This window comes from Chinchilla lanigera, unplaced genomic scaffold (assembly GCF_000276665.1).
Source record: "Chinchilla lanigera isolate Chin_1 unplaced genomic scaffold, ChiLan1.0 scaffold00065, whole genome shotgun sequence".
NCBI lineage: Eukaryota > Metazoa > Chordata > Mammalia > Rodentia > Chinchillidae > Chinchilla > Chinchilla lanigera.
Genome location: NW_004955466.1, coordinates 6,556,909 through 6,572,787, shown reverse-complemented (window position 1 = coordinate 6,572,787; position 15,879 = coordinate 6,556,909). Strand labels below are relative to the sequence as shown.

The window sequence follows — 15,879 nt, the reverse complement described above, 5'->3', positions numbered from 1 at the left end:
CTGTGGAAAAAATTAAGTTCGTGAAGCACTGTACATGAGACAGATGTTAACTGAAAAAAGAAAATTTAAAAATGAATGCAATTATTCTCTTAAGATACCATCATATTCATCAAGTTGACTTGGCCCAGTAACAGTATATTATACGTTTCAAGGGGTAGAGAATGTGACAGCTTAATTTTTCAAATAGGTACCATGCTCAAAATACATTTTGGAGGAAGAACAAGAGCGGTCAAAATGGTATTTATTTCTCCTGTCTCCACAGTGTTACAGGCAGTCAAGTTATCTGACAATATGTCTTGTGTCCAAAGTAAAAGGAAATACATGTTTCCTATTATGTGCCAAATTTACCTACCAAGAAAAGGAAAGCAAAAACAAATGGTTGGAGGGGCTGGGGATTTAGCTCAGCGGCAAAAGCGCCTGCCTGGCAAGCGCAAGGTCGTGAGTTGGGTTCCCGGTACTGGAGAAAAACCAAAAAAAAGAAAAAAAAAAAAAAAAAAACAAATGGTTGGATGGCTCCTGTTCTATATCAAATCAAGAAATCTGTGGCTAGAGATGTTGCTAGTCATTACTTCCAAGAAATGAAGTTTCACACTTAGCGTTCCAGCACCATTTTGATGATGCAAAGGGTAGCCAGGAAAACGGGGAAAAAGGTACTTAATAGTCATCTTTGATTGAGGAATGGTTGGAATCACCTGCTGTGGGAATCTAGCCAAATGAACGGTACAAATTCCGTAACCAGAAGGAATGTCTGAATCCTGCCTCTCCTGCTTCCTAGCTATGTGAACTCATTCTGTATTATAGCTACCTCATCTGTAAAAGGATGACTTTAAGGTACCTCTCCCACAGAATTCGGGCAAGGATTAGATGTCTTAATAAATGCTAACACATAGTAAGTACTAGATTGTTGGCCATTATTGTTATCATTATGGTTACTGCTACTGGCAAAGAACTATTATTACTACTACTAATACTATTATTATTCACTTTTAACCAGTATCTATAGTTTCATCCCTCATCTTTACTTCTAAGGTTCAGTAGGTGCTGGATGGGTCTAATTGCCCTAGACCTATCAGCATATCTCACCAAAGCCAAGGCAGAACGAAATCTGGTCATGTGGAGGACATGCCAAGATATACACCCTCCTCATTCTGGAGGTGGAGATGTGATGCTTACATTTATTGTGGCGGCGGGGTGACCTACAGATGCAAGGAAGAGCCTGGGGATGAAACCAATCCAGAATAAGAAGCCAAGAATGGATCTTCATGGCAATAATGAGTCTTGGGCAGCCAAACCCAAAGCGAGATTCCCTTGAATGTTCAGTCACAGGAATGTTTATCTGCCACTAAATACACACACACACACACACACACACACACACACACATTAAAACTCAGTCACCAGTGTAATAGTATTAAGAGATGGGGCCATTTAGGAAATAGTCAACTGGGTCACGAGGGAGGAGCCCACACGAGTGGGATGGGTGCCCTTGTAAAGAGGTCGAGAGAAATAGTTTGTCTCTTCCACCATGAAAAGACATAGAAGGAGCCCCCGATGAAGAGCAGGCACTCACCAAGCACTGACTCTACTGGCACCTTGACCTGGGACTCTAAACAATGAATTTTTATTGTTTATAAAGTAACCAGTCTAAAGTATTTTGTTATAGCAGCCTGGAGGAACTAAGATAATCACTTTGGATGTAAGCTAGTTTGGGTCCAAGTTTGTTGTTTACACCATTGCATATATTCATGACTGTGTTGTAGAGGGATGTGACATGTATGTTTTTATTTAAAAGATGAAAAGTCATTATTTACTAGGGATTGCTCAGTTTACACAACTAAGGCTTAAGTGTCCTGGATATGAGTCTTAACCATGTAAATACAAGAGAGTAGACTGGGGGAGAAAACTAACTCAAAGCATAATCACATGTGCTCAGCACATGCCCCCAGAGTTTCATAGCTTGAGTAAGCAAAGAAATACTTGTTAATCAAATCATCTTCAAATATCTTTTAATGCACTGTCTCAAATATCATATGGCAGGACACAGTTAACTCAAGATTTCCCTTTTTATTCGTGAATTATTCAAGTAATAATAGAAGTACATCTCAGATTAATTTAAGTCAAAAGGGAAGGTACTGGTTGGCTATGAAGGGACATCCAAAACTATGTTAGCAATAAGTCAGTCAAGGGCTCAAATGATGGTTAGGGTTAGTGTGATCAAGGATCTGTTTTTCTCCCTTTCAGCTGTGTTTTTCTGCAGTAATTTTTTAATTCCTTTTTTCGTCCCCTTTTCCTTCCTCATCCCTCCACCCATCTCTTGATCTCCTTTTTCTTTTTTTGTAAATTGTTTGCAATACCTTAATTCCCTTATTATTTGGGAAGTTGGATTTGATCATTCTAAAGTCCTTTCCAAATTCAGTGAGACTGAGGTTTAGAAGTATTCTGAGATGTAATAAAAAAATGAAGATATAGCAGAAAAGTTCTTTGAGCATCTATAGGGTGGGCATGTACAACCACAAAGGCTTCACATTCAAGATATAAATGGCACTTTGTAGGTTTTGTTGTAATTGAATCAGAAATTAATTCCTTACAGATGTAGGCAATTTTGAAAAATCATCTTTCTTTTAATATAGAAGGATAAAATAGAGTTTGACTAAAAGTGTGTATCAAATTTACAGAAAGCAAACCATTTTATGCATATTGCCAATTTTCCCAATATAAAATCAGTAAAATTATATTGTTTTATCATACAAAATTAAAGTAAAAAGTTAGACTCCCATAGTAGACAAGAGTTACATTTCACAAACCAATTACATTTTTTTGGTTTTCCAAACAGTGAAGGGGAATACAAAATAATGTTCAAATATAAGATGGTTGACAATCAATAGAAACAGATTAAAAACCACTACTAAACCCAGATGCAATAAAACACAATAGTGAATAGAAAACACAATAGTGAATAGAAAAACAATAAAAAGGGAAATTTCATAACATTATCTGGAAAACAAACACTTTGCAAGAATTCCCTATCTTGACTATAAGGTAAGTCTTTTCTGGGACACTTAATTTGAAAGCTATGCATTCTCTCATACAATGACTCCTGTGATGACAATCAGACGATTTTCCCTCTCTTCCTTCTTCTGTGCTTGGGTTTTGATAGATTTGTTTGAAGATATTTTCTTGCCTTAACGCCTTCTTCCACTCATCCCACTGAGGCTTAGTTCCCAAGTCTTCTTCCTTCCAGTCCCTATCACGGACCAGCACTGAATCTGACTTTTGAGGTATGGTCTCGTGTCAACCCTGGAAGTCTTTGTGATGCTCTTTCTTCTGATGCAGATGATTCCTAAGTAAAGATGAATTAGTCAATGAGCAGTTCAGGCAGTCTGAACAGACACGTTCTGTTCACAAGGTAGAACTGTACTTTCTTCTGCATTTAGGGTTTCACCCACAGGGGTTTGGTCAGTAAACTGCAGGCTCTCAGGAAGTCCCTTGCTATGTTTATTCCAGTCACAATAACTAGACTGCACCCCTCTATACAACAGAGCTGAATTTCCTGTAGTATTTTTTTGAGATTCCTTTAATTCTTTATTCTGTGTATCAATTTTTTATATGACATTGATGTTACCCATGCATCTGAAACCAAGGACAACTTTGAGCTGTTTTTATACCAGCAGTGAAAACTTTCCACCAATCTTTCTCACTCTCATATAGCTCAGATACAAAAAGGAACAGTGGTGGACTGTGGTACAGCCCCACACCCACCCTGTCATAGTGAAAGTTGCCCACCCAGACAATGGCCAGTCCAATAGCTATATTGAGAACCATGTCCCTAACTAGCCAAAGTAGTCACCAAAGATCTTTGTTTGACTCCAAGGTGGTCATTTCCACAAGCTATTTCCAGCTCTGCGCCCTTGTTCCAGGAACAATCCAGCACAAAATCAACCTCAAATGTTCTGCCTTCCAGCACACCTCTCCAGTCTGGGAGATCAGGAATTACTGGGGAAAAATATCTCTCCAAACTATGCTATAACTCCATATTTTCTGGGTACGAGGAATTTGAATGGTCCTTCATATCTGGTTTCTATAGATAGAGACCAATTTTTAAAAAATCAGATAACACACAAGACTCCCTTCCTCCAAGGCAAGGTTTAGTATTCAGAGTTAAACTGTGCAGTAGTGAAATACTCAAGAAATGTGCACACACACATGCACGCGCGCACACACACACACACACACACACACCGCTTCATCATTACTGGCCAAGAGGCCTTTGCTAGTACTGAAAGAAGCCCTGTCTGCCTTTCATTTGCAAGTAACCCACTTCTCTTGGAATTAAGAGATGAGGAGGAAAAAGAGACACCTCTAAGCAGGAAATATAAGCCATTTCTGGAATTATAAAAAGATTAGATCCAAGAAAGTGTGGCTGATATGATAAGGCACTACATGTTGGGATGTTGCTTGAGCAACATGCAGAGGCAGAGTGCAGGTGACCCAACACATGAAAAACAGACACATGAGCATCACTGATAGCACACTCACCCCCAGGGGAGGGGCAGTTCCAGTCCAGGCGAGTCCTAGGACAGCTTGCTCAGTTTTAGCATCCCCTGTGAGCCTGAGATTTAGGCTCCATAGATTTGGGTCAGCATCCTTAGGACTACATAGCACCTGTCTTAGTCACTTTTTTCTGGTTGCTGAGACGAAAGACCTGATACCCAAAATGAAAGAAGGAAAGGTTTATTTTAGCTCACAGTTTGTGGAGGTTTCAGTCCATACTCAGCTGGCTCCAAGACAGGGTGGCACAGGGCAGAGGGCAACAGTTCATGGCCGCAGAAAACAGCAAAAAGGGAGGAGAAGCAGAGAACAAACCTCTTTCCCTTCCTTATATAGTACACAAGCGACCTGTCCCACAGCAGGTGTAGCACTCACACTTATAATCCCAGTATTGGACCATGAATCAATCATAAACTCTAGAAGGCCCCTCTGTGACTGCATGAGGCTTTGGGGAGACATCCAGACACAAACCATAACAGCACTGCCCCATACCCACCCCCACTACAGATCTGACTTCACGAATAGCCCCAGAAAGGACTTTGTCTGGAATGGAAATGATTTATGAAGGAGGAAGGAGACGAGAATAGAGACAGGGAAGGGAAAGGGAAAGAGCAAAAGGGAAAGGAAGGAAGGGAAAGGAAAGGGAAGAAGAGAAAGGTAAAGTCTTCTATTAAAGTCACAGTAAAACTGGAAACAATCAGAGGAGTCAAAACTTTGTGCAAAAAAGTGCCCTGCTGCCATTTGGGGAAATGTGTGTGAAGTCAAGGCTCCAAGCACAAAAAGGAGCCAGGAAATTAAGATCTCTTGGAAGAGGCAGAAAATATTACCCAACTGTATTTCACCATGTGCTGGTAAGTTTATATAAACTTGGTGGTGAGGTAAACCAAATAATTAATGGCTATGTAACCACAGCTCAATCATTTACATGGCCTAAGACCCAAAAGTACAGGCAGCTGGAGCAAAATATTTAAGGCATCAGCCATCCTACCACTTCCAGAGTTCTACACGTGAACCTTCAGAATCAAAGTATATTCTTCACCATCCTACCTGGGCAAGCAAACAATTCTATGGACTCCTAGATCTATAAGAAAAATGCTGAATTGTTTTTAAGATTTTTTTATTCTTGTTCATGTCAGTCTTTTGATATTTGAATATTTTCATATTTTAAAATATTTATTCTCACATAAGCCTGTGATCTACTTAATCTGCAAGCTGAGATGAAAGTTTTAACTTTTTTGCCACTTTTACTAAGATGTCTCAAAATTTTTTCTCCATAAATTTTAAATTTATGGAGCAGCAAACACTGAAGAAACAAGATTATTTTGTGAACTAAAAGCAATATTCTCCAAGGCCATAAATCATCTTTGCATAAAATCCAATCTGGCAAGTGTACCAAACCTTTGAGTGAGCTTCAAGTCTTAAATGTCTCGAGCCATGGTCCCTATACCCCTCAGAATGGGCTTAGTACCATAACTGATGATCCAAGGGTTAGGGATATATGGCAGAATTTCACTCAGTCCTGTTGCTCAGCTTTATCCTAGGCCACATGCTTGGTGGACCAGCCTTATAGTGAGAAATACGGGCTTTTAGGGAACCAGCCTTTTAAGGGACCAGCCCTGTGTTTGAAAACTCTGCTAATCATGTACCATCCCGCCTTTACTGCTCATGCCAAGGATAAGATCACAAGAAGAACCCCTCAAAGCTCTGCAAAACGCATGTCACTACATTGTGCTCGGGGGTCCTGGTCATCTTCAGAGGGATTCTTGGCAATGCCAGCAACTCCTTCACCTGCTCAGACTTGTTTGGTTGCTATCTTCATACTTGAGCCTCTTTTTTAAGAAGTAAAATATAAATTTTCCAGTTGCAACTTTATGATTGTATATTCCAGGTCTCCCAGGTAGACTGAATGAAAATAAAAGTATATAAATCAGACAAAGTCATAGATATCTTCAAATGCTTCAAAATTGCGCTAAACATAAACCATTCTGCTTTCATATGACAAATACAATGTCAATTAAACTATGTCTGGTGGTCCCATTCAGGCTGTTTAACAATGATTGGCTTCCTCTTTCCAGCGCATGGCAAGGTTATACCTCGGATTCTCCTGGACACCCCGATGGGGGTGTACAACTGGCTTTGGCTACTGTGAGCAGAGGGGTGACTTCCAGGAGGAGGCTGCAAGAGTCAGCGCCTGCTCCTCGCATTCATTTCTTCGTCTGCCACAGCACTCGTCAGTGTTGTCAGCCTGCAACCCTGGAGATGACACAGACACAACAGAGACAAGGTGAACAAGAAGTATGTATGCCATTTTGAATCACTGAGCTTTGGAAATTGTTTGTTGCTGCAGAATAACCTAGTTGATTCACCACAACTTAACTGAAACACTGTTCCAATGCAGGAAAGAAATATTGGGGCACTAAGCATTATGGCAAAAATTAACACAAAGCAAAAGAAATTTGGGACTGTATCTATTACGTGTTGGCATAAATATGATATGTGGGATACATATATGTATCTGATAGCCACTTACGAAAACACACTTTTCTCCCTCCCCCCTCCCCCAGAAAAACTCAAAGCAATTGGATAATCTGCATTTCTCAAAATCCCAAAGAGAAAGAGTTCCCCCATGTTAACTCATTCGTCAAAAACATTTACAGAGTTCCACTTCTTCTCCAAGACCAAGTACATTAATCAAATGCAGAACTTCAAAGGGGCTTCCTTTGGAGGGAGCCAGTAGACAAATAAATTAGCTGCCAGTGGCTCCTCTGTAATTGAAGAGGGCCGGGTTGACCCAAGGCAAGAGGAGTTAATCAAAAAGGGAAATACCTGAGCAAAAACTGCAGTGGGGACCTTAAACAAACCAAAAAGCCATTCTGTGTCCTCGCATTTCCACCAGAGTTAAGTGTGAGCTGGCATATGTGTTTATTTACTAATAAAACACAAACGCCCGGCATCTGATTGATTTCTTATGTACTACAACCATTAAAAACAAGTTTGTATCCCAAACCCATGCTTGAGCAGTGTGTTCAACTGCTTGTGAACCTGATCACACACATTATACCTACGACCTACAGAAAAATTTCCCTTGGAAAACACTGTAACTCCAGAAGGTTTTCTTCTTCGTTGCAGAAAAGAATCACTTGCGATTTCTCCTTGAAGTAAGTAGAAAACTGCCCGCTTTTAGTTTGCAGAGTTTAACTGGTGACTCAGAGAGGGATGATGTCATATGTTATCCTACAGTTGCCGGGGTGGCTGTCTCTGCCCACCCAAACCCTTCCCTCTCTTTCCGCGGCAGGCAGTCCTCCCCTCTTCCCACCCTCTCTGCTTCTTTCCAGCCCAGCCACAAGCGCGCGGCCTCCCCACAGCGGGTGGGACAGGAAGTCTGACAGCTTGAGTCTGCAGAGGGACCCCTAGTGTTTTCCCACTCCAGGTCCTGGCATCGTTCCCCAGAAGCACAAACACACACACACATACACACACAGAGCTCCCATTGTTGCAGCCTTCCCCAGCCCACTGATCCTAATATGGAATGCGGCAGGAAACCCATGATTTCCTGACACTCTGCGAGCTGGAGGAAGCAAGGGGGAAACTCCATTAAAAAGCCCAGCTTTCCTCCATGTTAGATATGCAGTGGGAAATGGGGAAGATTTAGTAAAATTCCCCTGTGTCTCAAGCCAGGCTGGGAATGGGGAGAGTAGCATGAAGCCCTCAGGCTCCTGAAATTTCTAATCTGCCTGGACTGCTCCAGAATTCTGCGGAAATGAGGATTTCCTAGCTGAAAGTAATAGGGAACTGGGACAGACCCTTCTCACCATGTCCCCGAGTGTGCACGTCCTTTCTCTGCCAGGATGGTAAGCGACGGAGCCTACACCGGCCTGGGACTCGCCTATGTGATCTAAGGTAGCCAGAGGAAGGCAGAGCGAGCTCCAGCCTGCGGCTCACTTCCCACCACTTCACGTGCTCTGGAAGCAGCAGCAGTTCCAGCATCTGGAGCCGCAAGAATGAACTGCAAAGAGGAAAATGACAGCAGCTGCAGCTGCGGTGGTGGCCAAGACAACGAGAAGAAGATGCTGAAGTGTGTGGTGGTTGGGGACGGTGCCGTGGGGAAGACCTGCCTGCTGATGAGCTACGCCAATGACGCCTTCCCTGAGGAGTACGTGCCCACCGTGTTTGACCACTACGCAGGTAAGCACAAGCGTCCCAGCGCTCTGTGTCCCGGCGCGCAGAGAGGTGACCGCCCAAGCTCAGGAGGGCCTGGCTTAGTGGAAATGTCAGGACTTGGTACGGGCCTGGCAGTCACCAGGTAGGTGGGTATAATGTGGCTTTGCCAGAATTGTAGAGATAAGCATTTGTACCTCCGTTGGTATTATAGCACCCTTTCCCCTTCAAAGCAAAAGAAAGTACCTTGAATCTTGGAAAAGTACCCTGAACTGTCCTCTAAACTTTGGGGCCAGAGATGTTACTCAAAATATGCCTGAAATATCACCAGCTTTTTATTGTGAACATTTTAAAATGTACTGTACTTGCATTACAATTCTTTCCTATCAAAAAAGAACAAAAAAACCACTAGACACACCACTGATTAAAAAAAAATTCTTGCCACATTTAACCTATCCTCTTCATGCTGCTTTTATCACAAATGAAAATGCTAAGATTAATATATAAAATACTTATTTTTTTTCTATGACACATGATGCTGAATTACTGAGCTTTCATTCTCCTGGGGTTGTCAGTATGGATAAAAGCATTAAAAAGTTTTTAAATATCCGTTAGACAGTCTGTATTTGACATTAAAAGAAACATTTTTAATTGATGTATTTTTTTAAAGTAAAATTACAAATACAAATAAGATCTGAATCATTTTAAAGTATGTCCGAAAAGGACAAAATTGAGCCCAGGACAGTGGAAAGAATGACAGTAAGATACTATAGTCAGAACGTCCTCCTTTCAGTGCACTTCTGGTTTTCAAATGTTCTAAAGTTTATAGGTGTACTTGTCAGTATGATACGTTTATCTAAGTTTTCCCATTTTGACTCTGACTTTGTGTCCTACTTTCAAAAAGAAATCTTATTTTCTCACATGCAAATTCATGAAATCCTTCAAGTGTACAGCAACCTAAATTTTATAACTGGCATTGGACTTAGTGATTAGGATGGTGAGTTATCAGAGATCTGTTTTGTAAGAGGAAATTTCTCTTTCTTCACCTTGGCTTGGGATCAGGATCAGCAAAGAGGAAATGGCCCACAGGAAGCCAACATGAGTGTTTACTTTGCTCGGTGACCAGTTGAAGTCCTCCTCCTACGGGAAGTAGTTTCTTTTCCAAAGCTGGATATTCACCTAGGTCTTCCTTCCTTCTGTGTGTGTATGGTTGGCGACAATATTACACAGCAGACAAGGAGAGAACCACAGAGAGTATGGTATCCATTTCCTGGTATATTTTGTATATTTGTAGAAATTATGAGCACATTTGGACACTGGATCCCCTAAGCTTTCCTGAAAACAGCAACTATGCCCAGAGAAGAACATTTTAATGAGAAAAGAATAAGGAAAAGTGCAGATAGACTTTTCTTTTGAGAAAAAAAAATTATAAAATTTATGGCTCTCTGCCTTGGGAAAGTTCCTATGATTCCGGTCCCAAACACATCATAGCAAAAGTTATTTATTCTACATTTTCTTTCTGCCAGGAAAGGAAACATGACTGGTGTTTTATTTTTAAAAGCTTTTAGATCAAATGTGGAACTCAAGATCTACTAAAGGGAGAAACTACAAATGTTGAGAAAGTTATATATCTGAATCTCCACCTCTTCAGTGAACCACTCACATGGTACCAAGAAGAGAGTAAACCTGGGTGTAGAAATAAAGTCAGCTGATATTTTAAAAACATTAGAGAGCAAACCAAGGCTAAAGCACAGGTAAACTCTGCTACCATTAAATTATTTTACATGTCAATTTGCTACACACTTTGAGCATCAACTATCTCAAGGACTTTGCCTACCGTATGATTTTAGCCTCCAGGGAATCACAGCCACTGCACTGAGAGCAATTCTTTGCACATAGTAGGCATTTCTAAACATGGTTGCCTTGATTTTCACCTCATATCTTTTCAAGTACATGGTCATCTCATGTGCATCAATGAGGTTAGAAGGGACAGAGAACATGAGCCACATACCTCTAGGGTCATAATGAAGTGCTCATTTCTGTTAGCAGAGGGGTATTCTCCATCACAAGACACCAACTGCACCCACCCGCACACTCCTCATCTATGCTCTGGCTGAACACAAATCCACCAGGTATTAAGTGAGAGTCTGCACTTAATTGTAAAAGAATCAAATGTCTCTTTTCCACTTTGACTCAGTATCCTTCCTTGGTCCCTCTGGCCAGTTTGGAAAAGACTACCTGCAGTTAGGCTTCTGAGTCTTTAGAAAATTGCAATGAGGTCAAAGCCTTCAAATCTCCTTTGAGATATTTCATGAGTAACTACTCACCCCAGGAAAGTAGATGTACAGTAGTAAGGATGGAAGTACAGAATATTACTCAACATGATGAAACTCAGAAGCCAGACAACCCAGTTTTAATTCTAGTTCTACCACTGTCTGTTCCTCTGAACAAGTTACTTAACCTTTCTAGGCCTCTTATACCAAAGTAAAAACAAGCACAGTAAAGGTACCTGAACTATTTGAGCCGTTCATGAGAACAAAATGAACTAATGTAGGTAAAGTTTTCACTGCCTCATATGGGATAAGCATTAGGCTTTTTGGTAGCTGTTATTATTAAGAATATGTCTGTACACTTGCATACAAGTATGAAAATGAATTAAAATATAATTAAAAGATAAAGAATGCAACAAGGAAAAATATAATTCCAACAGTATCCTCTAGAAGTGTATTATTGTGCTTATGAAATAGTTAGCAGTATATTGATAATTAACAACTATGTCCTCATGGAGTAATAGTAGTAGGATGTTAACTTAAGCAGGGAAATATTTGGTTTTTTTATGAGTAGAGGCAGAAAAATCAACAACCAAATTAAAAAATCCAAGGTTTTTAAAGTTTTATGAATTTTGCTTTTATCCCTTCCTCCTAAATAACAGGTTCCAAAAGTACTGTGTATCCCTGAGTAGCTTTCCTTACCTCTCTAAGAGAGCTCCTTGCCCTATGTCCAATCCATCTCCAGAAATATGTTTATATCCCTAGGGTGCACCACACACGATGGTGTGACAATGTATGTGTTTCCTTATCTTCCCGTTCCTACTGTGCTGTGAGCTCCTTAACAGAAGGGTCTATACCTTGCCCAATCCAGTCCTCTTCTTGCACTCTTAGAAGCTATTTTAAAGGCTTCCCTTAGACATTTTTTTCACCTGCTTTCTGAGGTACCACATTCTCCTGGTTTTATTCCACCCATGAGTGAATCTCTCTCCACTTCCTCTGTCCACTTCCTTTATCTCATCCAACCATCTCACCGTTCCATCCCTCCATCCTTTTCCTCATTAGAGTTCATGTCCTGGCTAATTGTATCTGGTCTCAGGCTTGAAATATTATTTACATACTGATAATTTATATCTCTACCTCCCAAAACCTCCAAACACTCATATAGTCAACCACCCTTGTAGATGTCTAACATTCGAACTAATTTGTCCTAACAAGATTTTAATTCCTCCAATGCACTCTTTTCTTGGTCCTCCCTATCTAAGGACATGACCATCACCTTCTTTGAGTGACTGAAAACAGAAACTGTGGTGCTATCTTTGACTCATGCCTTTCTCTGACAGCACTCTCTCCCTCCCCATTCAAAACATTAGTAGCAGGGCGTGATGGCGAACACCTGTAATCCCAGCACTGGGGAGGCTGAGGCAGGAGGATCGTTGAGAGTTCAAGAACAACCTGAGCTACAAAGTGAACTTAAGACCAACCTGAGCTGCATAGCAAGTCCCTGTCTCAAAAAAAAGTCAAAAGATTAGTAATTATCCTTTTCTTCTCCAAAATCAGCTCAACATTCGACACACAGTCCATCCCCAACTTCACCACTCGCCATCACCAACACGGACATTTCTCCTGGGTGAACCACCGTCATCTCCCGTAACCCAACCCCTACTTCCAATCCTGACAGCTATGTAGTCAGTCCTCCAGCAGAGAAATACCATGGTCACAGCTCCGCCCATAGCTTCCTCTAACACTCAGACCCCGCCCTTCATCATCACATGCAAGGCACTCCATGACTTTGTCTCTGTTCCTCTCCCACTTTGTCTCCTGACTCCCCTCTTCCGTATTTCCGTTGTAGCCACAGCTGCCATCTTGCTGTTTCTGAAACACACCCAACTCCTTCCTTCAAGATGTTGCGCTTGCTCTTGCCCTAGCCTAACATTTCCCCCACATCCTCCTTAGCGTCACGTGACTACATTATTTAACACATGTGCATGCCCGCACGCATGCACACATACACACACAAACACACACACCATACTCTCTTCTGACCTTGTATTTACGTGTCTCTCTTCCCAACACTTTACCACTACATCACATTAGATATTTATACGCCCTTCTTAGCTTCTAAAAGCAGAACCTGTCATGTAGTAGACTCTCAGTAATTACTGAATAAAACAAATTAATTTATCTTAATTACCTTTGTCCCTTCAGAATTTAGGTAGGTCTTAGTCCATTAAAATTTTGAGGAATAAATGAACAAATTGCTGGTCCAATAGGTTATCTGTTTAGGAATGAATATGTAAAATATGTATTATGTGTATTATATTTTTAACTATTTTGTTCACATTTTATTTGGGTTTTTTTTGGGTTTTTTTGTTTTTTTTGGGTTTTTGGTTTTTTTTCTGGTACCGGGAATTGAACTCATGACCTTGCGCTTGCCAGGCAGGTGCTGTGCCACTGAGCTAAAACCCCAGCCCCTTTGTTCACATTTTAGATAATTGTGAACAGCAGATAATCTCTACTGTAATTGTACTGGATATTAAGTTGTCTTGACCTAACTGAACAGTGCCACATCTATTGAATAGTATAGCTCTATAGTGTACAAATATCACTTGGGATATTCCTCCCTTGCCTTACATTTAAAAGCTGCCCTAAATGTGGTGTGGCCATCTCAAACACTTGCAGTTCTCATTGCAGAGCACATTCCAGAGTAACCCCAGCTTAACTGAGGGCTGGAACTGAATGGTGGGGGCAATGTGATGAAGGCATGTTTGTTACAAGTACATCTAAGAAATATCTCTGGACCCTCCTTGCTACCCCACTTCCAGGGAAGACTCAAGATATCCTAGAACTTTCACATCGTTAGCTTTGGGTTTTGTAGCAGACTATTTAGTGGTAAAATATTCTTATCAACTAAAACTTCACATGAAATATGACATAAAGATAAAACTTGCATTTGATTTTAGCTGAGTTGTGCATTGGTCAGATTGTATGCATGATTCATGTTAGTGTACATGGATGTGTGAAATAAGCCAGTTCCAGTTGAAACCTGTTTACGATATACTTGATTTACCATCTCCCTCATCTTCTATATTGAAATGTGTTTTGTCTAAGGGTCTTTCTTCCAACGCTCATTTCTCCTAGAACTTTTTGTCAAAATCCATCAAATTTGGAAATTCATTTTAAACCAATATTTGCAAACCCAGGTGACCTATGCAGGAAATTCACACAATTCAGGGAAAAGAGAAGAATCGAGCATTTCTATCAGCTGAATGAGATGTAAAAGGAAATGGTTTGCACAGAGAACTGATAGTCAGTTCTAACTTTTTCCACCCACTGAGTGGCAGTCAGCCTGGGTTAGACTCGTCACATCCACAGTGGCCAGAGTGGGATGTGGGAGTGAAGGAGGGGAAACAGGTCCAATCCAAAGTGGGGGAGAGGCAATATAAAAGTAAACTGTGAATAAAGACCAAGTCCCCGGCTTGTAGAGAGCTGTGACATAGCTCTGTCCATTTGGGAAATTTTACTCAGCAGTTTCTTTGGCTCTTCCTGAAGACTCCTAAGAGTCTACAAAAAGAAGGGATATTTCTTTCTCTGTCAGCCGCAAGAAAACCTAAAGCAACTCTCATGGGAGCATAAAGCAAATCACCACATTCTTAACCTTAGATAAAAAATACACAAGAAGTCATAAAAGAGGGAAACAAAAGTGGCTCACTGTTTCTCTGCTGGAAAACCCAAAATCCTGTAGGTTTCTTATACCCCGGTATCTCCTTTTGTGGTGGTGTGATGTGCAGGTACTGCTTTTTGTAGACTCTGGGAGGACACACTGCAGACCCGATGGCAGGAAGCGTACAGACAGCGCCCCCTGCAGTCTGCACCCTGAGACCTGGACTGGCCAGCTCCCTGGAGCCTCTGTGGCAGGGGAGGAGGGGACAAACTGCTCTCAAAGCCAGATGTACTAGAGAGAGGGTAAATTGTGGCCTTCTCTTCTGGGAGTGAGAAAGAAACACTAATAAACAGCAGGAAAAGAAAAGTAGGCATATATGATGAGAGTACCATAAGAAAGGCCTGCGCCAGGGCTGGAAACTGCCTCTACTGCCCACGACCCCTGCATCCCCACTGTAGCCAGCAGCACACCAAGGGCTGCAGACAGCTCAGGCCCAGCAAATGGGTTCCCCTAAACAAAACTGTTAACTCGGCATCTGGCTCCCAGGCTCCATGGCTCCCTGTACTGTGCAGGGTAGGAAAGTCATCAGTCGTCTAGCTAATGCCCACTGCAGCTGGGTTTCAGACACTGTATATTCTGGGATAGCTTTTTCAAAATCAACTATCTCTCCTTCTTCCTGTGGGATGAATAGTAAATTTGGTTCTGAGATGCCTTAAGATCTTGGCTGTCTAGGTTCTTGGGTATCCTGCAGTTGGCCTGTTTCAAAGGCAACGTGGAGGCAGGTGACAAACAAGACCACTCAAGGAAAGGCAGGTGAGAAAATTCAGCAGAAACCGCCTCCCTCATTCATTCTGAGCATGAGACCCACAAGGATCCATAGAGGGCCTGCCCTCATGTAAAGATAAGCTCTCCTGTGACTGAAAATGTACTTCCCACCAACAAAAGTCCATGACCCCTTCTGGGTTGCTTACAGAAACCAAGGAGTTAATTTTTCAGGGATAACACAGGGTAAATCCCATCATGAATTTTATAGGCACCGATGCTGAATCACAGGCTGGCCTGGCACTCTCCCTGAATACTCCGAAGCCCACCAACTTTTTGGTTGTGCCCAATTTTCACAAAACAAAAGGACATGATCCATGTGTGTTCACTGGGCACTTTACTTTGGTTCACAATGCAGCTTTTAGCCACGGTGTTCCTAGTTGCATTGTCAAATTCACTGAGGCCACGTGTGTTCCTATA

At 41.5% G+C, this 15,879-nt stretch overlaps 1 protein-coding gene across 1 annotated transcript in view; it reads left to right on the top strand.

Moving 5' to 3' along the window:
- The first annotated feature begins 7,897 nt into the window (after positions 1–7,897).
- Positions 7,898–15,879, top strand: part of Rhoj (ras homolog family member J) — an 88,069-nt gene continuing 80,087 nt past the window's right edge. Inside the window, exon 1 of the mRNA XM_005399158.2 lies at positions 7,898–8,733. Coding sequence (XP_005399215.1) covers positions 8,550–8,733 — 184 coding nt within the window. The 5' untranslated portion in view covers positions 7,898–8,549. The remainder of the gene's footprint in view (positions 8,734–15,879) is intronic.